The sequence below is a fragment of the Andrena cerasifolii genome, chromosome 2 (genome assembly GCF_050908995.1).
Source record: "Andrena cerasifolii isolate SP2316 chromosome 2, iyAndCera1_principal, whole genome shotgun sequence".
NCBI classification, from domain to species: Eukaryota; Metazoa; Arthropoda; class Insecta; order Hymenoptera; family Andrenidae; genus Andrena; species Andrena cerasifolii.
Window position 1 is genome coordinate 4,972,398 of NC_135119.1, and position 23,923 is coordinate 4,996,320.

Sequence of the window (23,923 nt, forward strand, 5' to 3'; positions counted from 1 at the left end):
ACCAAAACTTGATCTTTTACTTCGTATCTTTAAAAGTAATTTCATAAAAGCTGCATTTCTTTGTTTCCCAATGAATAGTTTTGCAGATGATTTATTTACAGATACTATGAGAAAAGCTGCATAAAGTTAGTCATATAAAAATTCGATTAAATAGTTCTTCTGTTCAGTCGTGAGAGTACTTTCTAATTGATTCCTCGACTGTGTCCATTTAGTAGACTTTACTAAACGCTCCTCTTATCCGTTGGACTGTGAACTGATGGAGTGAAAAGGTGTGTTATTTGCATTTCCACATACATTCTGGTGACGCAAATTGAGTCCCATGATCACTGATACCAATGTCTGATGATCCGTATCTAAAAAGTACTTCCCGATAGAAGTCGATAGTGCGGTCGTTTGGTTCTGAATGATCGAAAAGCATACATTTAGTGGCTTTCTATGAATTGCAAAGAAGAGTCGTATTTGTGAGCCACCTGTTGCACGGCATTCGACATTCGGAACCGATAGATATCTTGCGAGTAAGGAATACAATCCCGGGATAAGGTATCCTGGAATCCCGCGATCCCGGCTGCTTTTTGGATTCCAAACATCTCGGGATTTGATATAACCAATCCCGAGATGTTTGGAGTAATAAAGTAATTGAAATAATTCATTATCTCAGATATTGAATAATGTTAAAATATAAATATTGGGGAAAATAACTATTGCATAAACCTAACGTGGGGGTATCATTTATTTCTTCCTTCATAATTTAAGAATTACGAAAGAGATCTAGAAAATAAGATTTTAAAGGATAATAATTCTGTCGTTAAATAATGGCGCGGTAATAGCTAATAGTGCTAATAGCTTCCAACACTAATTAAAAATGTAACTCTTCTAAAATGGCTCTGTCAAATTCTTATCTTAAGTTTTGGTCAAAATCTACTGAGGAATCTCTGATTTAATATGTAGTTCTTCGATATTAACCTTCAGAATTTTATTGATCAGCCAAGTTAAAGATTCTACTTGTCTCACGTTGTCCCTCCCGCATTTATATATTTAATTTGAAAATCATACTTGGGGAGCCTCGTAGACTAATGTGCGAGTCGTGGTCATTTTTAAATCTTTAGTGTTATCAGTCTAGAACAATGAATAATCGGGTGGTGGACAATGAATTTGCAGGATGGAGTTTCTACCCCGCTAGAATTTATGAAAGCCTTCATCCGCGGTAACAAGTACCAACGATTCCTTCTCCATTCGCGAGTAGTTTCGCCACGAGGGTGACAGGCTCAAAGACATGTGGTAGACGGCACGTGATGCCGCATGTCACACTTCTGTTGCACAACCAATGTCGCACTCCATTTCCCTGGCCTGCTCGTCGCTGTCCTCAGACTCAGAAACACTATGTTATCTAACACTGAGCAATGAACAAATTCCTTTAATCTGTATGGAATTGTACAAAGTAATTAGAGAACATGGATGATAGATTACACGAAGCTGAGTACTTCCTCGAGGCTCAGGGATCGGCGGGCTTAAGCTACCGCTGATAGAGGGGGAAACACCTACAGGAGCGGTGGTTGCGTGCGTGACTGACGCAGGCGCAGTTCATGCACGCATGACCATGAACTGCGCCTGCGTCAGTCACGCACGCAACCACCGCTCCTGTAGGTGTTTCCCCCTCCATCAGCGTAGCTTAAGCCCGCCGATCCCTGTCGAGGCTTGAATAATACTCGTTACAAGCGTTAAAGATGTGATTCTAATAATGTTAAGAAGGTTGTGGCATTGTTCCTATGAGCTATTTATTTCTCTTCCAGTAAATTATGTAAAACACATTAATTATTTACGAAAAATATATACACGTTTGTACGATTTAGATACATATTAATGGAACCTTACTTCGTTATTGGACAAAACTAACAAAACTTTTACGCTCGCTCAGTAATGTTGAATGTTCATTAAAGGGTATGAATTATTGTTGATTTTACCATGTAAATAAAAATCTACATTCTGCCGCAAGTTACCTCATACAGAGTGTATAACGAGACGTGTATACTTTTCTGTTTAGCTGTCTTTAAGATCTTTGGACCCCTCGTTTGGCCTCCTTTTTCACGAACCTTTAGAGAGGCTTAATGTAGACTCCACAGGGACGTCGCTAATAATGAGCGTTCTTGATGCAATCGTTAATTTCTCAGGTATCAAACTTACGTTCCTTCAGTTTTCTAATCTCGATTCATCACAACCATGATAAAATAAACGATGATTCGAACATAGTGCATATTTGCGATCGGAATAATAAAACTTACAAAATTGTTATAAGTATTGCTCTGCATGCTACAACTTCCTTTTACATTAAATAAACATCACTCGCTTTCCAAGCTAAAATGATACTTTTTAAATTTAGGTGTCTTAGTAGGGCCATTGTTGAAGAAATATTCTTACAGGAAAGTGGCTTTCTTTGGCTCTCTTTTAAGTTGTACTGGACTGATACTTACGTCGAGGGCTAACAGCATGTTTCACATTATTTGTACCTACAGTATTTTAGGAGGTATGGCGCAAGAAAGACATTTATACAACAGGTTACATATTTCATGTGTACACTTGGTTTAGAGAAGACGCACGTCATTGAAAGTTAATCTTTTTGCTTGATAAACTATCACTACAATGTTTGCGTTTCCAATCGAACTTGAACAACTCTGCAATGTTACTACCGTGCAGTCTTGTATCTATATTTTATTAAAATTCTTGTTCTAGATAATACGTGTGTCGTCAACAAGTAGTGCATAATTTCTGAAAACAGTGTATCACATTGTGTATATTATAATATTATTTTATTCAATTAATGTACATATTTATTTTTCTTATCATAGGCTTAGGAACTGGTTTAGCCATCGCATCAGCCTTTGTTGCATTAAACACATTCTTTGATAAAAAACGAGGACAAGCCGTCGGTTTTTCCATGGCGGGAACAACTTTAGCTATGATGCTAGTACCACAGGTATGCATTAAAATTCCCTGCGCCCATTTATATTTCCTGTTCATATTTATTTCCTTATGCAGGGTGGTCCACAAATAAGTCATCGTTATATTTGTGCTACCTTCTATAGTTTGGCGAAAAAATATTTCTAATGAAAGCTTCTTGGTAGCAAGTGAAGTATGTATTAACGTAGCGAGAATCTTAAGAAATCTTTACTCCACAAAAAATTAGTGTCATCTTGTATTTTAAGCCGGGAATCCACCGGGAAGCTAAGCTAAGCTAAGCTAAGCTAGGCTAGGCTAAGCTAAGCTAAGCTAAGCTAAGCTAAGCTAAGCTAAGCTAAGCTAAGCTAAGCTAGGCTAGGCTAAGCTAAGCTAAGCTAAGCTAAGCTAAGCTGAGCTATGCTATGCTAAGCTAAGCTAAGCTAAGCTAAGCTAAGCTATGCTAAGCTAAGCTAAGCTATGCTATGCTAAGCTAAGCTAAGCTAAGCTAAGCTAAGCTAAGCTAAGCTAAGGTAAGCTAAGCTAAGGTAAGCTAGGCTAAGCTAAGCTAAGCAAAGCTAGGCTAAGCTAAGCTAAGTTATGCTAAGCTAAGCTTTGCTATGCTATGCTAAGCTAAGCTAAGCTAAGCTAAGGTAAGCTAAGCTAAGGTAAGCTAGGCTAAGCTAAGCTAAGCAAAGCTAGGCTAAGCTAAGCTAAGTTATGCTAAGCTAAGCTTTGCTATGCTATGCTAAGCTAAGCTAAGCTAAGCTAAGCTATGCTATGCGATAGCATAGCACAGCATAGCATAGCATAGCATAGCATAGCACAGCATAGCATAGCATAGCATAGCATAGCATAGCATAGCATAGCATAGCATAGCATAGCATAGCATAGCATAGCATAGCACAGCATAGCATAGCATAGCATAGCATAGCATAGCATAGCATAGCATAGCATAGCATAGCATAGCATAGCATCGCATAGCATAGCTTAGCTTCCCGGTGGATTCCCGGCTTTATACGCGGCGCTGTATATTTTTCTTTCCATACTTAATAATTGTAGAGAAAAAGATGACCTCAGGGATATAACATGATGTATGACTTTAATTATTTCATCTTAACATAATTTTGTTGGTATCTGAAATAAAATCCACGACATGGTTGCCGATTCAGTTTGAACATGAAGCATTATGAAGCATATGGAAAGGAAGATACGTGGTGACTCCAATTTTCTGTGGAGATAAGATGTTTTTGAAATTTTTTGAGAGGCACAATATATTCTCCATTTTGTATTAAAACACATTTGTTTAAACACTTTTTTTTACTAAAGTATTAGAAGTAGCACAAATATCGTGGCAACTGGTTTATGCATTACTAGCTTTACTACTCGGTTTCGCCTAAAACATATATTCTGATTTAAAAAAAAATTGTTCTTTTAGTTTTTTTTTTTTGTGAAAATGTTCACATTCATCTGGATTAGTCCGGCATAATGAGCTGAGGTACATTCTGTGATCCCAGAGTTCATCGCTCGAAAGTTTTTAGGCGACAAACACACAAACATATAGAAGCTTTCTGCTTTATATATTAAGATATACACTTTATATTTTCCTTTTTCTATTTTTCTTACTTCTGTAGTAACTTATTTTTTTATATATTACATTTACATTTACATGTTACATTTTTTTACATATTTTGGCATGTAATTACATATTTTTACATTTTGGTGAAAGAATATACATGTACTACATATATACATTTCGTATAATAAGAGGTAAATTATTAAACAGAAATTTATCGAACTTATTACAATACCATACATAGATCATTTTAAAACATAGGTGTAATAGATTTTTGATTATGTTTTAAATAATATAAAGGTCTAAAACTACTTACTTAGTGAAGAGCAAATTTTATTTTCATTGATTTAACAGCACAGTCTCAATGCATATATGAAGAAATATATGTGAAAATTCTACTAACATGTCACTTCATTTTCTTTTTCTACAGTTTGTACACCTTCTTCTGGAATCTTATGGATTCCGCGGAGCAATGCTGGTCATTGGTGGATGGGCACTACATTCAACTGTTGGTGCTTGTTTATTGAGACCACTTAAAGGCGGAGATACAAAAATGGTTAAAATGGTAATATTAAGTTTGATACATAAAATTAAAATCAAAATTATAATGAATGCTTTACTCCTTTAACGGAAGAGGCCTACTTAGAACGGTCAAAACAACATGCTTCTTTGGGATTTTTTTCTAGAAAAAACGATAAACTTTTATTATTAAATATTAGTGTATTGGAAAGAGTACATCTTACGGAGATTTGAGTATTTTTTGTTATAAAAAGTATTGAAAGATTTGTGAGTTATAGGCGATGCCCGAGACGTCCCTTTTTTTACGCGCTTTGCTGTGACAACCGTAGCTCGGTGCAGGATCATCTAAAATAGAAAATGCGATTTTTTTTTAGATAATATATGAAATTATCTAGGCGCTAACGGGCCCGATTTTGTAAAAATTATTTTGAGATAAAATGACGGAGGAGCAAAGTTGAAGCATCGAGATTTGGCAAAAAATCGCTCGTGTTTCGAGTGTACAAAAAATCTATGCCTAAAAAAAATGAAAAGCTCCCGATAGCGCTTAGATTTTTAACCCTAAAACGAGCCTGCAAATCCTCGAGTAAATCGGAGCATTAATTTTTGAGTTATGTGTGTCACCGTCTTTGAAAACATGATTGTGAGGAAAACGCGTTTAAAGTTTTGGCTCTGAGCGCTGCACCGAGGAACACCTACCTTCTCACACGCGTATAACTTTGTCAATTTTGGTCGGATTAACTTGACACTTTCAAGGAATATTTTTAGATGTTGTACTTCAAAAAAATATAAAAATCGATTTTTCGAAAATTTCTAGGTAGACCTCCCCCTTAAACGAAGTACCATAGAAACTCGATTATCGGAATTAATCAGGGTTAGGTTAAGTTAGGTAGATTGGGGATAAGAAATGATAAAATTAAACGCAATGTGATTAAAGATTTCTGGTTCCCAAACTTTTTTAGCGGCTAAATAATCCTAGCTTTTTAAGAAATTCAATTGATTAATGTTACGCTGTTGTTGTGTTTCATACCATCGCATTAGAACTATCACATTCTAGGATTCCATTCAGTATAGAACTTACGTGTAGGTAACAGAGTATTCGGCAACGGAAGTTCGGTTAAGGGGTTATGCCTAGTCAGGCGGTCGAAAAGAGGCGAATATTTGTGAATTTTTTTTGAAGAACCGAAAGCGTATATTTTTACAGAACTTTTTGCGCTTAAAAGAGCAACATTTAAAGAATATTTGGTAATTTTTTCGTAGAAAAATATTTACGTTTATAATAAAATAACATGCGACATCCACGAAGCATTTTTAAAAATTTGGTTTTGCGGTGAGCATTGCCCTTCGTAACCAGATTATCTAAAATCAAAAAACAAAAAAGATTTCGTTAGTATATTAATGTATCCTCAGGTTGACGGAGAGAATTTTCCGAAATATTAATTTAAAACAAAATGCCGGCTATTTAAAGTTGAAATCCTGATTTTTTCCTGCAAAAATTACGCGAAAAAATCAGGATTTCAACTTTAAATAGCCGGCATTTTGTTTTAACTTAATATTTCGGAAAATTCTCTCCGTCAACCTGAGGATACATTAATATACTAACGAAATCTTATTTGTTTTTTGATTTTAGATAATCTGGTTACGAATGGCAATGCTCACCGCAAAACCAAATTTTTAAAAATGCTTCTTGGATGTCGCATGTTATTTTATTATAAACGTAAATATTTTTCTACGAAAAAATTACCAAATGTTCTTTAAATGTTGCTCTTTTACGCGCAAAACGTTCTGTAAAAATATACGCTTTCGCTTCTTCAAAAAAAATTCACAAATATTCGCCTCTTTTCGACCGCCTGACTAGGCATAACCCCTTAAGAGAGCTTCTACTCCAGGTCCTTTCTATACAACAATTATTTTATTGAACGTGATGTCAGCTTTAACTTCAACATGTAGAGGCTAAAACTAATTGTAAGTCAGAAAAGGAAATAATAATTGTAACTGAATCTTATAATGTAGCTGTCAATTCGTATTGGCGCAGCGTTGCCAGACGATCCAGTACACGTACTGGCATATATGACGTCACTTAGCTTGGATTGGCTTGGCGTTGGCATGACGTCACTGCGCCACCAACCAAATATAAGTATTCCCCTTCTCCTACACCGTATGACGTCATATAGGCCAACACGCCGCCATTTATCCAGTACGCCTGGCAACCCTGTATTGGCGTGCTAAAGTTTTACTTATCGTAGCGATAGTAACATACGATACACATGCATATAAATAACATATTCAGCCGCCAAACGTAGTTTAATTTGTAACTACTTAGGCACCTGTTGTGTTCTACACTGCGTTCCATATAAGAGTGTACCAACGCCCCTATCGATTTGCTACCGATCTGCGCAGCTCCCACGGATCTAACACACGCGATTGGTTGTAGCACTTTCGCGATTGGTCGTAGCACTTTCCCTGCCGGTTTACTACCAAGCAACAGTGTATCCCTGCGCGAAACGAGTATGCTCTAATGTGGAACGCAGTGTATAATACTAACACTCCGTCTCCAATAGTAACTATAGGTTTCCTATAATTAGCTGAACTTCAATATTTATACAAATTTAGTTTTTTAACTTGTTACAGAATTGACCATTTTGTATCGTTGTCTGTTTAGATTTTTATCGTAATTACTCATACTGTTCACTATTCTTACCATTAGCATTATGTATTTATTATGTATTACTATTCGTTATTCATTATTTCATGAAAATTGTATTCATTCACCTGCGATTTGTAATTGCTAAATAAGCCACTATTTATTCATACCATTATTTATTATTCGAATAAAACTTTGCTTTCACTTTGTCACTTGCAGGTTAGAAACGAGACGTTTGAAAGCGACACATTATTACGTAAAACTAATAATGAAAACGGAACAAATGAAGTGGGAAATGGCGCGGAGGTGACGCGAAACGACATTATGCAGAACGGAAAGAAGAGAACAGAAGGGAAGCATAAAGTTGCATCGTGCATGCAGAAAATAAATCAATTCTTCGATTTGGACCTTCTTAGAGATGGTGTCTATCTCAACGTAATCGTCGGATTGAGTCTGTATTACGTTGCTGAATCAAACTTCAAGCTAATGACTCCATTTTTTCTGTCCAACATAGGTAAATAATATTTTTGAAATTACTTCGAAACCAGTACCGTAGCAAGGAATGTTATTAAAACAACAATGATGTTCTTACAAAATACCATTAAACAATCCCTGTGCAGATATGTAATTTTCAGCGAACGGTAGCCTATTATATTCGCGTGATAGTTAAAAAATTCCCCTATTCCAAATTGTAGTCAAAACTATAGTTTTAAACATCAAATTCCTCATCTTAATACAAAGAAAAAAATAATAGCACTTATCGAACGATTATAAAGCCAGAGTGGCACTTTCAAAATGTTATTACCACCATTTGTTTGGTCGGTCATCGCAGAAGATTAATAAGAACTCATGCTGTAAAATCTAAAGCTACGTTTCCACATATGCAACAAGTAGAACATACCTCAGAGATTTACGATCCATGATACCTCTAAAAGCGATTTCTTTGTATGTTCAGCGTGCCTTGCGCCACACGTTACATATGTGGCAACATGGCTAACATCCTCGCTACGGCACACAGTGGAACGAAACCCGAAAAAACGTGATAAACGGTCAAAAAATGATCACAGAATTCCTCAATATTTTCATTAATTTTTTTTCAGTGTTAGCTGGTAGAGTATTATTAAAATATAATTTTGCCTCATATTTTGAATATGAGACTGACAAAGTACAGTAGCTTTTTGCAGATTAGTAAGCAAGATAGTTTGTATATTACTATAAAATTATGAAAGTGTTAGTACAAACTTGAAGAATGAGATAATATTCTTTTAACTGCAAAAAAACTACTGTACTTTGTCAGTTTCATATTCAAAATATGAGGCTCCCTCCTTAAGTCTGTAATACTTCCACTGAACGAAATCAATTATTAATTAATTATATTGCGGATATACCTACAATAATGAAATTAGAATAGGGCCAAAATTCTGCATAAATTATGAAATCATAATTATGATACTACCTATTTAATGGAAACATTGAAAGTGATAGGTTCTACGTATACATATACAAAGATAGATACTATATCTAGATAGCAAAAATTAAAAACGTCTTAAACATATCCGGATTCACAGATGAGTACCTACGTCTTTAAGACGTCTTTAATGTAGCTAATAAAGGCTTAAAGACAACTAAAAGACGTCTTGAAGACGTCGGTAGCCATGTTGAAGACGTCTGAAAGGCGTCTTAAAGACGTTGAAACGACATCTCAAGACAGACGTCTTAAAGACGTGTGGAAAAAACTTAACATTGACAGAAATCTAACCTATGCCTCCCGCTTATGAAGTAACCGTTATTCGCAACTACCCAAGACACTTCCTTGTAAACTGTTTCAACTTTTAGGTACCTACATACTAATCTCAATTGTTCATAAACAATGCGTATTGGCGCGAAATATTTTATAGAATGCCACCATTCGATCTCTAGACTCATCTCCCAGAATCTCAAAGGACAGACGTAATTTTAAGACCTAATTTTTTCTGTTTTGTGTGTGGGTTTATTTTAAGGTGGTTGCATCAACCCTAGAGCCATTAGCGACCACCCAAATTCGCACAACGATTAAACAGCTGAAAATTTAGTTACAAACTAATTCGATCATACGTAGTGCTCCATTGCAAGAGATCAAGCAAATTTATCTCTTTGAAAAATTTGATCACATTTGGGATATTTTCAAGCTTATTCAAGTTTGAGTTCAAATTCTCTTTGATGTTGAGTCGACTTCTTTCCTGCGAGGGCATTCCAGCAAAACAAGTTCTATGCTTATGGGTATTTTACAAAACTCACATTCGGGAGGGGGCTGCTTAGTTATTAACTACTAGCAAAATACCCCGCGCTTCGCTTCGGGTCTAATAGATATTAATGACTCCATGAAAACACAGTTTACCCCCTTCATTCCCTTAGGGGTTGATTATAGCAAAATCTTGAAATTGATTTTTAGGGATTTCTGTGGGTAACCTTTGTAAGTAGAAACCAAGTTGATATCTAATCGGGCCTAAGATATATTAGGAAATCCGTGAAAGCACAGGTTACCACTTTCCACCCCCTTAGGGGTTGACTAGGGAAAAATCCTGAAATTGGTTTTTAGGCATTTCTGTGGGTAACCTTTGTAAGTAGAAACCAAGTTGATATCTAATCGGGCCTAAGAGATATTGAGAAGTCCGTGAAAACACAGTTTAGCCCTTTTCACCCCCTTACACGTTAATTAGGGCAAAATCCTGAAATTGGTGTTTAGGTATCTGTGTGAGAAATCTTTGTAAGTAGAAACCAAGTTGCTATCTAATCGGGCCTAAGAGATATTGAGAAATCCGTGAAAATACAGTTTACCCCCTATCACCCCATTAGGGACGGAATTTCCAAAAATCCTTTCTTATTCAGCGCCTACGTCGTGAAACACTGTACCTTCCAAATTGCACGTTCCTGGGTTAAACAGTTTGAGCTGGGCGTTGATGAGTCAGTTAGTCATTCAGTCAGGACTTCTTCTTTTATATATGTAGAATATATGGATTCATGTGTTAGTCGCGAATGGCCGGTACGAATGCGGGTAAAGGTCGGTTTAAGGTCTGCGCACACATATCCGTTCCGTGTCAGTTCCGTATCCGTCGTGACAGTGGTAAGAAGAAGAGACCCTCTACGCCCCTCTTCTTCTTACCACTGACACGGAACGGATTTGTGTGCGCAGACCTTTATACAGCCACCGTGCCGGGCCGTCCGTGCCGTGCCGAGCCTCTATGGTAAGCTTATTGAGGCGAGGAGCCGCCGAGCCGGGTGGGAACTCGGCGGCTCCTCGTTGCCCGCTGGACCCGGGCTCGGTGGCCCAACACCTAGGGTAAATCCCGGGGACGCGGGCGACCTAATATAAAATGGCTAATAAAACTAATATAGATATTACTTATTTTATCAAAACAAACCTATATGTTCAGAAGTAATATCTATATTAGTTTTAATAGCCATTTTATATTAGGTCGACCGCGTCTCCGGGATTTACCCTAGGTGTTGGGAGCATGAAATCCAATAACGTTGCACTTCAACAGGGTACGGACTCGGCCCGTCCGGCCCGTCGTCTCAACGAGCGCGGTCACCGATCCCGGGCCCAGCGGACAACGAGGAGCCGCCGAGTTCCCACCGAGCCCGGACCCAGTGGACAACGAGGAGCCGCCGAGTTCCCACCGAGCTCGGCGGCTCCTCACGTCCATAAACTTACCATAGAGGCTTGGCACGGCACGGACGGCCCGGCTCGGTGGCTGTATAAACCGACCTTAAACCTGGGATTTCCAATGCTCGGCTCGCCGCGGCGGCCATTGGAAATCTCCCAGCTTAAGAGCGGCTTGATTCCTCCTAGTTAGCACTCAAGTATTAAGTTTCTCTCGTAGATACACTTGATCTAACTCTGTGCAGCTTCGTTTGGGAGTTGTTGAGCCATTCGTACTTCCAGAGTCTGTTTAAGGCTTCTTTAATAACTGTTTTTGAATCTTGAAGGTTTGTTCTGATATCCGCAATGACAGGTAGTTTAGAATTTTAGATAGCTTTTGGACGGCTTTGTCCGCTGTTTCGCTGAGTCCTATGTGACTGGGGATCCACGCTATTTTGATGATATTCCCTTGTTCTTGAGACCTAATTTTTGTACGTCTTTAAAATGTACAAATAAGATAGTAAGACGTTCAGATAAAAAGAAAAAACGTAAAATAGACGTGTTTGAGGCGTTGTTGCTATCTGGGTAGGTATTTGTCGAAGTACATACATGTAATGTATATGAGATTTAATAGAAACATAGTGATTTCTCAGTGAACTCTGAGCAAATTGTTATAATTTGCACGTTTAATGTAAAATAGAGGAATATGTACTACGAACTGTTACGATCGATGTTCCGACCGTTTGTCGCGTTTTTTTCGGGTTTCGTTCCACTGTGCGACATTTTTTAGGATTTCGGTAGACATCTCGAAGGAACTTGACGGTCGATAGGAATGACCAACGTAGAAGTGGCCTTTTGTTTGTCAATAACCGCATTCACCGATATTGTCGCCCGACTTCTGCTTCCAACAATTTTCGACAGACTGGGATTCCAGAAAAGGTCCGTCTTCTGGATATCTTGCTTATTGGTTGGAATTGGAAGATCTGGTTAGTACATCTTTATAGTGACTTCCAAAAGTCTACATACATGGTATATATATATATATATATATATATATCCGTCTTTGTAGAAAGCACTGCAAGTGCTGGTATTAAAAAAAGAAAATTTTTATCGGAAAATGTCCTACGTGCCCGTGGTAATACTGTAGTAGGCACCTATAAATAGAATTTGATTTTTAGCACTTACAGTATTTTCTACTAAGGACTCTTCAATTATCGAAACTACTGTATCCTTGATATTTCATATTCACAAGGGGAGGACACCATGTGGTAGACACCGATTTGATGAGCCTTGGCACGATGGATCTACGTCGGAAATAAGTAAATACGTGTCCCAGTGTTTCTGCCAATGGGCCTTAATAATAGAGATACATGGAAAATATTAAAAATTTCATAGTGGCCGTGGGGTTTTAATGGGTAAAAATCCCACAACTACCCTGGCGCCCGCAGGGATTCCCCTCTGAAGGAGTCGGGGTGCCTTTTGAAGATTTCCCCAAGTTAAAAAAAATGTGTAAAAATAATAATTTATAACAAAAAAATTTATAATGTTTTTTTTTTAACGTGGAGACATCTTCAAAAGGCACCCCAACGCCTCTGGAAGGGAATCTCCCGCGGGCGCCAGGGTAGTGTGGGATTTTTACCCACTAAAACCCCACGGCCACTACGAAATTTTTAATAATTTACATGTAAATATCTCTATTATTAAGGCCTATTGGCTGAAACGCTCGGACACCTATTTACTTATTTTCGACATAGATCCATCCTGCCAAGGCTCATCAAAATCGGTGTCTACCACATGTTGTCCTCCCCTTGTTAGTCTATATAGATTTTAAATTCGCAAAGCAATGCTTGATCCCTTCTTTGAAATATTTTGGAATATATTTGAACAGTGTTTATGAATGTATTTATGTATACAGTGATATACGTAAGTAACGAATTGGATAGAACAGTGTGCGATGTAAAAAATTACGAATATTTTACATAAATATCTGTCTAAAATTTCACGCATGTGCCAATAGATGTATGTAGACATAGCTTTATTAATAAAATCGTTTATATTATTTCGTAAATTGGTGAGACAAGAAATCACTTAAAACTACCATTTTCTTCATTGTAATATGTTTTTGTTACTTTTTTTCAGTACTGGCGGTGCAATCCAAGGGAATGCTCATGATAGTGACATTCATAGTAATAGGCTTCTTACGTGGAGCCACTTTGGTGAATTTGAATCTCAGCATTTCCGAATGCTGTTCCTTAAAGAAACTACCAAGTGCCTTGGGAATGTTTATGGTTTCCAAGGGTTTGTTCGTTGTAACGATGAGTCCTTTAATCGGTACGTCTCATAGTTTTACAAAATTTCGTGCATCTAAATTATTAATATGTTAATACCTAGTTTATATACAAATTAAGACTGAGAAATTTTCATTTACACAAGGTACACACATATTCATGATTATGATGCCCACTTTACACCCGTGTAGTCAGGGCCGGCGCGAGGATAGTTGGCGCCCTTATGCAAGAAAATTATTGGCGCCCCAAATTTTTGCACCTGTTTCCTATTTAATATGTTTCGCCTTTACGGAGTACAAAAAGAAATTTTACGTTTACATTTAGTCTATGAGGGAGTCGGATTCCTTTATTATTGAGCGTGCGATATAATTTTTTAGCGCCCCCTTCGGCCATGATTTGCATAATGGGTTCCGCCGGCCCTGCGTGTAGTGCTCATCAAAGTAAACACAAATATGTAAGTAAATGTGAGCCCAAAGGCCAGCCGTCCCGAGTTATAAATCATTTCTGTCATGTTTCCTCCATGTGTAATCAATTACATAGTTCGTTGTCCTTATGAGTTAACCTTATCTTTTTATTCTGCTAACTTTTAAGGGTTGTTCAGTTTTATGTAGTATCTAAATCCATTAGTTTTACTTACAATACATTCAAGCAGTGGTAAAAATCCGAGGCTAGTAATTCTACAGGAAAAAATGAGTCGAAAATGCAGAATAAAATTTTCTCCTAACTCGCTGCGGTTCTGAGAAATTCGAGTTTGAATTACGCCCCGGTACAAGTGCACTGAAGCAGTCGTCGTGGCTAGAGGGTACGCCGTATTAAGGGGCATACTATCAGGGGCGGAGTTGGAGATTCGGCGCCCCTAGGCTAACAAGCGTCTGCCGCCCTTTCCGTGAAATATCATCGAATATTGTAATTGAAAAGAGATGAGACAATTTTACAATTAACTTATTATGACAACTCAAATATATTAGAAACTGCTCATTTTCTACATGAAAAGAAAGTGAATTGTTTTTAAAGTGGTCTCAAACCTCTGTGTTTAAACCTTCTGCAATCTCTTTCGCTCAAAATTTGACGCTCCCGAAAATTTGCCGTCCTAGACTACAGCCTGCTTAGTCTATATACAAATCCGCCCCTGCACAGTACACAGTGGCGGACGAAAGAAAGTTTACACCTTTTAAAATCTCATAACTTTTTTGGAATGGGTCAAACGACTTTAGTTTTTTTCCGAGAAGCTAAAATGATTAGTTTGCTAAGCGAAGTGTTTCGTCGTTTTGAAGGAAATTGCATTTAGTCGGAATAGCGAGAAAAATAGTAACGGTCGTTTTTTCAACTTTTTTCGCTAAATTCCCGAAATCAGCGATTTTCGACCTTATTCTGCGATCTTTAAGCGTTTGTAGCTCAGAGCAACTTTAACCGATTTTCATGAAATTTTCAGCATGTATACGATTTACTTAAATCTACAAACGGGATTTTTGAATTTTCATTACAGGCTCAGAAAAAAAGTTGAAAAAACGATCTTTACTATTTTTTTCCCTATTCCGAACAATTGCAATTTTTATCAAAACCACGAAACCCGGCACTTAGTAAACTAATCCTTCTGGCTTCTCAAAAAAAAAAACTCAAGTCGTATGGACCAATTCTAAAAAAGTTATGCGATTTTAAAAATGTAAATTTTCTTTCGTCTACCACTGTATGCACGTACAGTGGCTCGCATTAATATTCGGACACTTTTTAAAATCGCATAACTTGTTTAGAAATGGTCCAAACAACTTGAGTTTTTTTGAGAAGCTAGAAGGATTAGTTTGCTAACTGACGCGTTTCGTCGTTTTGAAAAAAAAAATGTATTTGGTTGGAATAGCGAAAAGAATAGTAAAGGTCGATTTTCAAACTTTTTTTTTGTGAGCTCGTAATGAAAATTAAAAAAAAACCGTTTGTAGATTACAGTAAGTTGTATACGTGCCTAAAATTACAAACGTTTAAAGATCGCAGAATAAGATCGAGAATCGCTGATTTCGGGAATTTTCGCGAAAAAAAAAGTTCAAAAATCGACCTTTACTATTCTTTTCGCTATTCCAACCAAATACTTTTTTTTCAAAACGACGAAACGCGTCAGTTAGCAAACTAATCCTTCTAGCTTCTAAAAAAAACTCAAGTCGTTTGGACCAATTCTAAAAAAGTTATGCGATTTTAAAAGTGTCCGAATATTAATGCGAGTCACTGTAAGTACTTCATACACGTTGCGGCAAGAAAGTAGTGTGACTGAATATCTGCTGGCATACGGTGCGGCAACAATGTTATGCGAATGGTCGAAACAGATACGACGGAATATGAACCAAAGCGTCCGCCTAGTAAACATCAGACGATGTTTCGTTTTCGTAACGTACAGAAGTGCTTCCCGAGTCTTGTTTTTCCGGGCCGCCGCAATCTCTTCGATGGAGCAACGATATAGTATCAAATTTTGCGTAAAACTGGGGAAAACCGCAAATGAAACACATGATATGTTAAGGACAGCTTATGGAGAAGATGCTCTGTCTCGTGCAGCGACATTTCGTTGGTTCAAACGTTTTAAAAATGGTAGAGATAATAGATTTTCAAAATTCTTTTAAGGGGGGGATTGCGCCTTGTTGGGCCGAAAAATAGGTAATTCTTTGTGATTTTTTTGCACAAAAACGGTTCGACAAATTAATTTGAGGTTTGGCAGGCAGTTCTACTGTATCTTGGACTATTGTTCTGAATTTTTGTGTGACAGTGCAAAACAAAACATGGTAGATACAGAGGGAGCGTTGAAAAATAATCGGGTGGTCCTGGTGTTGACGGAAAGTATTGTAAGGGTTATCTAAAACACAAAAAGGAAAAGAGATTCTTAATCTATATGAAGGTGGCTATCTGTGGTAGTAGATGCATTAATAAAAATATAAAAAAATGGTAAAATGGCAGGCTTTTGAAGAAGATGAAGAGTCCTGATTTGAAAAAGGTTTCGCCCCAAAATCGGGAAAACTTCTTTAAATAAAAAAGGAACGGTAACGGATACAGCAATTAATCTACTACCACAGGTAGCCACATTCGTATAGATTAAGAATCACTTTTCCTCTTTGGGTTACAGATAACCCTTACAGTACTTTCTGTCAACGCCAGGACCACCCTACTTTTTTTCACCGCTCTCAGTCAGCATTCTGTATCTGCCATGCTTTTTCTTTCACTGTCACACAGAAATTCAGAACAATAGCTCAAGATACAATAAAGCAGCCTGCCAAACGTCAAATTAATTTGTCGCGCCGTTTTTGTACAAAAAATTCTCAAATAATTACCTATTTTTCGGCCCAACAAGGCGCAATCCTCCCTTAAGGGTACTAGGCAGTCTGTTTCAATAAATTATAAAGGAACAAATTGAAACTGAGACTGGTTCTTTGGCATAAAGTTTATTAACATCATAAGCTTTAAAAAACTTGCTTGTGTACTCAAAAATATGCATTATATATGACGCTACAGATGGATCATTAAAGAGGATTTTTAAAAAATGTTTCTTTTGTTTTGCAGTGGTAACTCAAAAACGGGGATGCCAATCGATTCAAAACAAATTCGAGCACCTTCACAAAATGTGTAGTTTCGGATCACACCTAAATTAAAGTTAATGAAAATTCTTATTCTTTATGAAAATAATCTAAAACCTCATCGAGACCCCATTGATGAGGTTTTACCACCCTCAAGCCCCAAAGGATGAGGTTTCAGTTTCTTTTCATAAAGAATAAAAGTTTTCATTAACTTTAATTACGTCTGGTCCGAAACTACACATTTTGTGAAGGTGCTCGAATTTATTTTAAATCTATTGAAACCTCCATTTGTCAGTTATCGCTGAGAAACAAAAGAATCTTTCTTTAAAAAGCCTCTTTAATGATCCATCTGTGGCGTCATATATAATGCATATTTTTTACTAAATAAACAAGTCTTTTAAAGCTTTTGATGTTAATAATTTTGAGGCCAAAGAACAAGTCTCAGTTACAATTTGTTTCATTGTAATTAATTTTAACAGAAATGCTTCATTTTAGACAGGAACGACTGCCTAGTAGGGTAGGTGTACCGTTTGTGGCCATTGCGCTGTTTTTGGACATGTGCATAATTCTCTTATTTTTAAACTGCTCGCAGATCATTATGATGTGGAGAATTTCACATCATAAATATTTTGTTTAGTATACCGCCAGAAATATAAGGTTACATTTATTGCTTACGCGGAAAAATATTATATTTATTAAGAAGTGGCCAAAACTGGTGCAATACCTTAAAGTGTCCACAAATGGTGCATCCACCCCACCCTTAAACGACAATGTGACCGACGTAAACGTGGTATTGAGTGTCTCGGAGATTATTTTGAAGAAAACAAATAAAAAGTCTGCAGTCTTACGTATTAGTAGTTTCTATTTATTACTAAGTAGTCTCATTAATTTCTTGCCGCATCTTGTACATAATATGAGGCAGTGAGAGCAACAATGGACTAACCCACATTTTTTCGAAATTGAGTTAGTAGGAATAACCTATTCCACTAGGCTCTACTAATCATATAAAATAAAAAAATAAAAAAATTTTAATGTGGGTTGGTCCGTTGTTGCTCTCACTGCCTAATATATCCTTCATACTTCGGTGCACGAGCACCCCACCGGAATTCAAACTAAGTTTTCTCGAAAACAAAGCGAGTTACTCGCGCTACAAGTGCCAACGATTTTAATCCATATCTTTGACTTTCTTTTCATGTAGAATCGCCAACTTTCCGCTTGTACCATCGGTTGCGAGGCACCGTGTAAAAGTTCAGAATTGTTAGATCTGGCGGTCTTGGTAAGAACAATAAAAACAATAGAAAATATTTTTTTCAATAACTTTTTAATTAAGGATTCGCAGGCATACGTCTACTGAAACTTGCTTACACAGAATCACATTTGTTGCCGGGTCCTAGGCGGGTATACTTTTGTTTGAGGACACCCTATGTATTCAAGGCCTGACATGCATTTTAATGCGTAGCAGATATTATTATATTAGCAAGTATTTTAGTACGCTTTTCTGATTTCGTTCCCCTTTGTTTTTCCTTATGTCCGCTGAAATTGATATAAATGTTACGTTCAGAGACTGTCTCTTGACATTTTGACCCTTTCGGTGTCTGGAATGCGCATCACGCGGTGGCGTAATCGTTTCCTGCAGTGGTGTGCTGCAGCCGAGGTCTTCCAAGAAAAGTGATATTTAATTGAAGGCACGCATGTCTCCGCTACTTTCTAAACCCAATTTCGTAGTGTAAAATGGACCACGAATGCATACTCCGAGGCTCACTTTCAGTTTAATAGGCTTTAGAGTCAAAGGCTTAGCAAGATCGGGTTTCATCCCCTTTTCAGCAAATGAGTTACAGCAACTAGTTAACCGTAGAGTATGTAAAGTTGCTGTTAGGTATTACATATTTATTATCCTCTTTCAGACCACCTCCCGCATTTCTCAGTGCGCCAAAACCGAAAGGTGGCACCAACAGTCAACGCGACTGCTATGACTGCTAAGTAGCGCATTATACGCGGCCGCTGACTGTTGGTGCCGCGCGAGATTTATATATTTCGCCATATCTTCTACAATTATTTATTAATCAGTGTGAAAATTGGTGAAAATCTTCCTTGTATATTAAGGAAAAACTTTGTCGCTGCAAGTTATATGTACCTCAAAATTGCCTCGATACTTTTTAACGGCGAACGTTGAATAACATGGGTTATGTCCAGTATTACTTTTTAATTAAATATTATTACATTTTTTAACATAAGGGTTTTGTGCATACCTTTTACGGCTTCGCTAGGGTTTTCTGAAGTTATGTTTTAAGTCTCATAACGATCCGTTAATATTTACTCAAGTTATCGCAATTTGTGTTTAAAAAAATATTGCTATTTATGCAACATTGGTGTATTAAAATTAATTTTTATTATAATACTAGGGGTTTTGCACCGTTTTGCAACTTCGGCGGCCACGCTGTAGCAAGATGAGTCGATAGCGACATCTACAATGCATATTTTTAACATAGAATTTTTTTGCATCTTCAAAAGTTAAATATAAAGCCATAAAAAGTTAAAAATGATTTGCTTCATAATTTCTGCAGAAAAAATTCCCCCAAATCGGCCTGTTTCAGGGTTGCCTAAAGTATAGTCCCACATGAAGGGGTGAAATCACCCCTTGAGATAAATTCAGAATTTTCTTTTTCGTGGAATATCTCAAGAACGCTGAGAGGTATCGAAAAGAAGTTTAAACAAAAGTTGCACCTTTTTTATATATCTACAAAACCACTCGAAAATAATGATCGAATTAAGGATTGGTGGTGGGGGAAAGTTGAAAACTATGGGTTTTTCAATAAGTATTTTTACGTAGTTCTGTAGATATAAAAAAGATGCAACTTTTGTTTAAATTTCTTTTCAATATCTCTCACCGTTCTCGAGATATTTCACTAAAAAAAAAATTCTGCAGTTTTCTTAAGACGTGATTTCACCCCCTAAAACCGCACTATGACACCAACAAAAAATAGATTTGTCTTACGGATGAACTATTCTACTTGCACACAAAGTTGGATAATTTTCTAAATTTTCGGGTTAGCTAACTTCCCTTGTAACAAACTCTAAAATCATCGCAAATCCTCCGCTTCGCACCGGTAATCTGATTGCCCTCGGCTCCTAACATAAATTTAATAAACCCTCTTGGTTTAATGATAGTGCTTCGTAAGATATTATTTGCACCACCACAGCCTTTATCCTCGATAAAATTTTAACAAATAAATTGTATATTATTTAACACACTTGGCGTATCTGTTGCTACGTATTTCGAAATTCACGAAGAGATTAAAATGTACAGAAAATTTGTCGAAGAGATTAAACTACTCTCCTAATAGATAATGAAGTTGGAATTTCGACCGTAAAATTTAAAAAAAAAAAAATTAAAACATGATTTCGGCACACAGTTTCGGTGAATTAAAAGAATAAAAGCTAATTTGCAAATATAAGAAGTATCATCTTCCGACGTTTCGGTCAATATTTAGACCTTTATCGAGGAAAGTTTGAATAACTAAATACTGCGTATGCTTATATGTAACATGCTTGATAGAAGCGTGCGACGTACGAGTCGGTTGAACAATGTTTCCTAATAGAGGTCTAATTCCTTAAAATTTTAAGAAATTAAAATGTACACGATGGTGATTGTTTGTGTAGCAAATATTAATTAATTTTTGTCTGTTTCCAGGGTACATCAGAGATGTTACCAAGAGTTATACCATTTGTATACACGTTATGACACTGATGATATGTATCACCTTCATTGCGTGGAGTCTCGAATTTGTACATGCAGCACTTATAAAAAGGAAATCCCCTTTATCTAATGAAGCACGAAGCGACATGGTAGAATAAACGTTACTGGGTGTTAATAGAAAAATTACATCCATCATTCGGTATAACTTCATATACCGAACCAATCCATTTTAATATACGAAGTAATTCCTTATTCGTGAATAACGACCATTTCCTGTCTGACGGCCAATATGTGAAACGACGCTTTACTGATGTAAGAATTTAATGGCTATTCTTGGCTTACCATTAGCGGTAATGTGAAAGAAAAAAATTGTGCCCTAAATATAATTCCCACTGTAAAATAATTTCATGCAATTCGATGCGGATTATAAATAATTTTAAAGGCGTAAAATGCTTATAATGTATGTAATAACTTAAGTGTAGCCAAATTTAATGTTCATTTCATGGGAAATACTTTTATATCTATAATAAAAATCTCTGTAACTCTCGCCGTTGCAGTTATTAGAAGTCGACAACTTTTTTTTATCAGAAGTTCTTCCATTATATTATTTTTAAAATTTATACGTAACGAGCATCAATAATATCCCTGATACGAAATTCAGACTTGCCATACTCGTCGACGTAAACAAGTGATTTGATATGACACGAAACTTCAACTTACAACCATTTCCGAGTTATAAATTAAAGCTTGTTTTTTTATAAAGATTGCAATCGATTGAACAGCTGCTAAGAATTAATAGTGATAGCGAAGACGGATTATTAATACAGAATACGTAACAAAAAAAGTGTATTCATCTTTTTGTTTATTTTTATGAGTATTGCACGTTAGGGTGGAATGAAATTTTTTTTTTTTACAATTTCGCCAACACTGTATGTTTGATTTTTGACCCTATACAAATGCATTATTCATACCAAAAATTAATAAGTTATTACATCATCCTCAGGTGGCGCATGGTAAATTAAAAAAAAACTTATAGAGACTTTATAAATTTTTTACAAATCAATTATTCTGCGCTTTCTTTAGTGTCCTCTCTCGCTCTATTAATTATTGATTATTAGTTCTACTGACCCAAGATCGACATCAGATATATTAAAATTCATCCACAATAATCACTATAGTCAACATAATTAAAAATAAATTTACTAATCGATTTCTTCTAAACAATCACTCAATTGAAATTGTTTGAACAATTACACTAATAATTATACTAATAACAATCGCAGTACCATCCATAAAAACTCTGTATTTTATTGATGAATTATGAAATCCATTCTTTACAATTAAATCAATTGGTCATCAATGATATTCTGCCCTCCCCAGTTAAACTGTCCTATCTAGCATTTTTTCATTTTTCGAGATATGTTAAAATATTTGAAGTTCCACACGTCTTTTACCTTTTACGTAAAGTTAGAAAACTCTACGTGCTTCGTAAAAGTTTATAAACAGTATAATGTATTTAACCTAACTTATTTCCAAATGGTTATAATAACCTATCTAAAACAATTAATCAATTGGTACGGTAATAATACATCACCTACCGGTACACCTATTACAAAAAATTATATTAGGCTGTTACGAAATAATGACAACATGTTTTAATTTAAATGAAGGAAAACAAGGACGGTACAAATTAAATGATAAAACTTCAGTTTTCTCGGTTGTTTCAAAATGTTAGATAGGACATTTTAACTAAAGAGGGCAGTATTGAAGTTATGAATATCCAGATTTTAACAACATTGAATTTAACTCCTACATAATTAATGAAATTGAAAATTTAAACACATTCCGTCTTTTAGATGTAGACAATCGTATAATTGTTCCTTATAAAATCCCTATTCGATTAATCACTACATCCACAGATGTAGTTCATTCATTGTCCACTCCGAACTTCTCCCGCGAACAGCGATCCAGGGGAAACTGACCCCCTGCACTGAGCCTTCATGGTGTGCCACAGTGTTCGATGGGTGTAGGGAAATGGACAAAAATTAATAACTTCTCTTTGCAGTAAAATTTTTTAAAATGAATTTCTTATTTTAAAATGAATTTCTTATGTACTGTTAATACATCTATGAAGCAGTTTATCAGTTATACTGACATTATTATTTTTCTCAATTTACATTACTGAATATTAGTAACAATTTTGGTGTTAAATAATCCGATCTACATTAAGTACTTCTATATTTTATAGATAGGAGAATGCTACACATGTGACGAATAAATATCTTTTATTTTTCTGTGAATCTGTTAGTTGTACACACTACGCTATCACCAAGTAACGTTAAGAACGGTAATTGTTGTTTAAGGAAATGTTGGAGAATCATTTGGATTCCGTTAAGACTTTACGATTACAATCAAGGTACAAAAGTGGTAGCCGTTGAGGGCTAATACTGAGGGCTAATTTTTAAGTGTGTAATTACTTTTTTAATAATTAATTGTTTCAGTGCTTTTTCGACGATGTGTATGTTTAAAGTTCCGTAATTATTAATACATGCCATGCTATAATAGAGCGCAAAATCTTATCAATTTTATGATGACCTGTACCTGATATTTTACATACCGGCGTACATACCTAGGTACATTTTAAATACTTGTAACACTTGTACTATGAATGTCAAATAGAATAAATGCAGTAAAATGATTTAAAAGTATTTTATTTTTCAATGTCTTTAAATTTTGATTTGTTAGACGTCAAAGCACGTAAAAATTCGCAAAAATTCGTAAAAATGATTAAAAAGTATTTTATTAAGTATTTTATTGTTCAATGTCTTTAAATTTTAATTTATTAGACGTCAAAACACGTATAATAGATTTCTGGGAGTTCAAAAACGAGATCTGTTAAGGGGTTATACCTAGTCAGGCGGCCGAAAAGAGGCGAATATTTGTGAATTTTTTTTGAAGAAGCGAAAGCGTATATTTTTACAAAACTTTTTGCGCTTAAAAGAACAACATTTAAAGAACATTTGGTAATTTTTTCGTAGAAAAATATTTACGTTTATAATAAATTAACAACCCACATCCAAGAAGCCTTTTTAAAAATTTGG

General features: G+C 36.0%; 1 protein-coding gene and 1 pseudogene across 3 annotated transcripts in view; both read left to right on the plus strand.

Moving 5' to 3' along the window:
* LOC143378503 (monocarboxylate transporter 12-like) overlaps positions 1-22,312 on the plus strand; it is a 38,499-nt gene extending 16,187 nt beyond the window's left edge. For all 3 annotated transcript variants that reach the window (XM_076830305.1, XM_076830307.1, XM_076830306.1), the window contains 8 exons: positions 2,042-2,168; positions 2,378-2,521; positions 2,844-2,971; positions 4,938-5,072; positions 7,887-8,181; positions 12,120-12,275; positions 13,429-13,620; positions 20,817-22,312. In XM_076830305.1, coding sequence (XP_076686420.1) covers positions 2,042-2,168; positions 2,378-2,521; positions 2,844-2,971; positions 4,938-5,072; positions 7,887-8,181; positions 12,120-12,275; positions 13,429-13,620; positions 20,817-20,980 — 1,341 coding nt within the window. In that variant the 3' untranslated portion in view covers positions 20,981-22,312. The remainder of the gene's footprint in view (positions 1-2,041; positions 2,169-2,377; positions 2,522-2,843; positions 2,972-4,937; positions 5,073-7,886; positions 8,182-12,119; positions 12,276-13,428; positions 13,621-20,816) is intronic.
* Positions 21,146-23,528, plus strand: LOC143366387 (cytochrome c oxidase subunit 2-like; annotated as a pseudogene).
* The last annotated feature ends 395 nt before the right edge of the window (positions 23,529-23,923 follow it).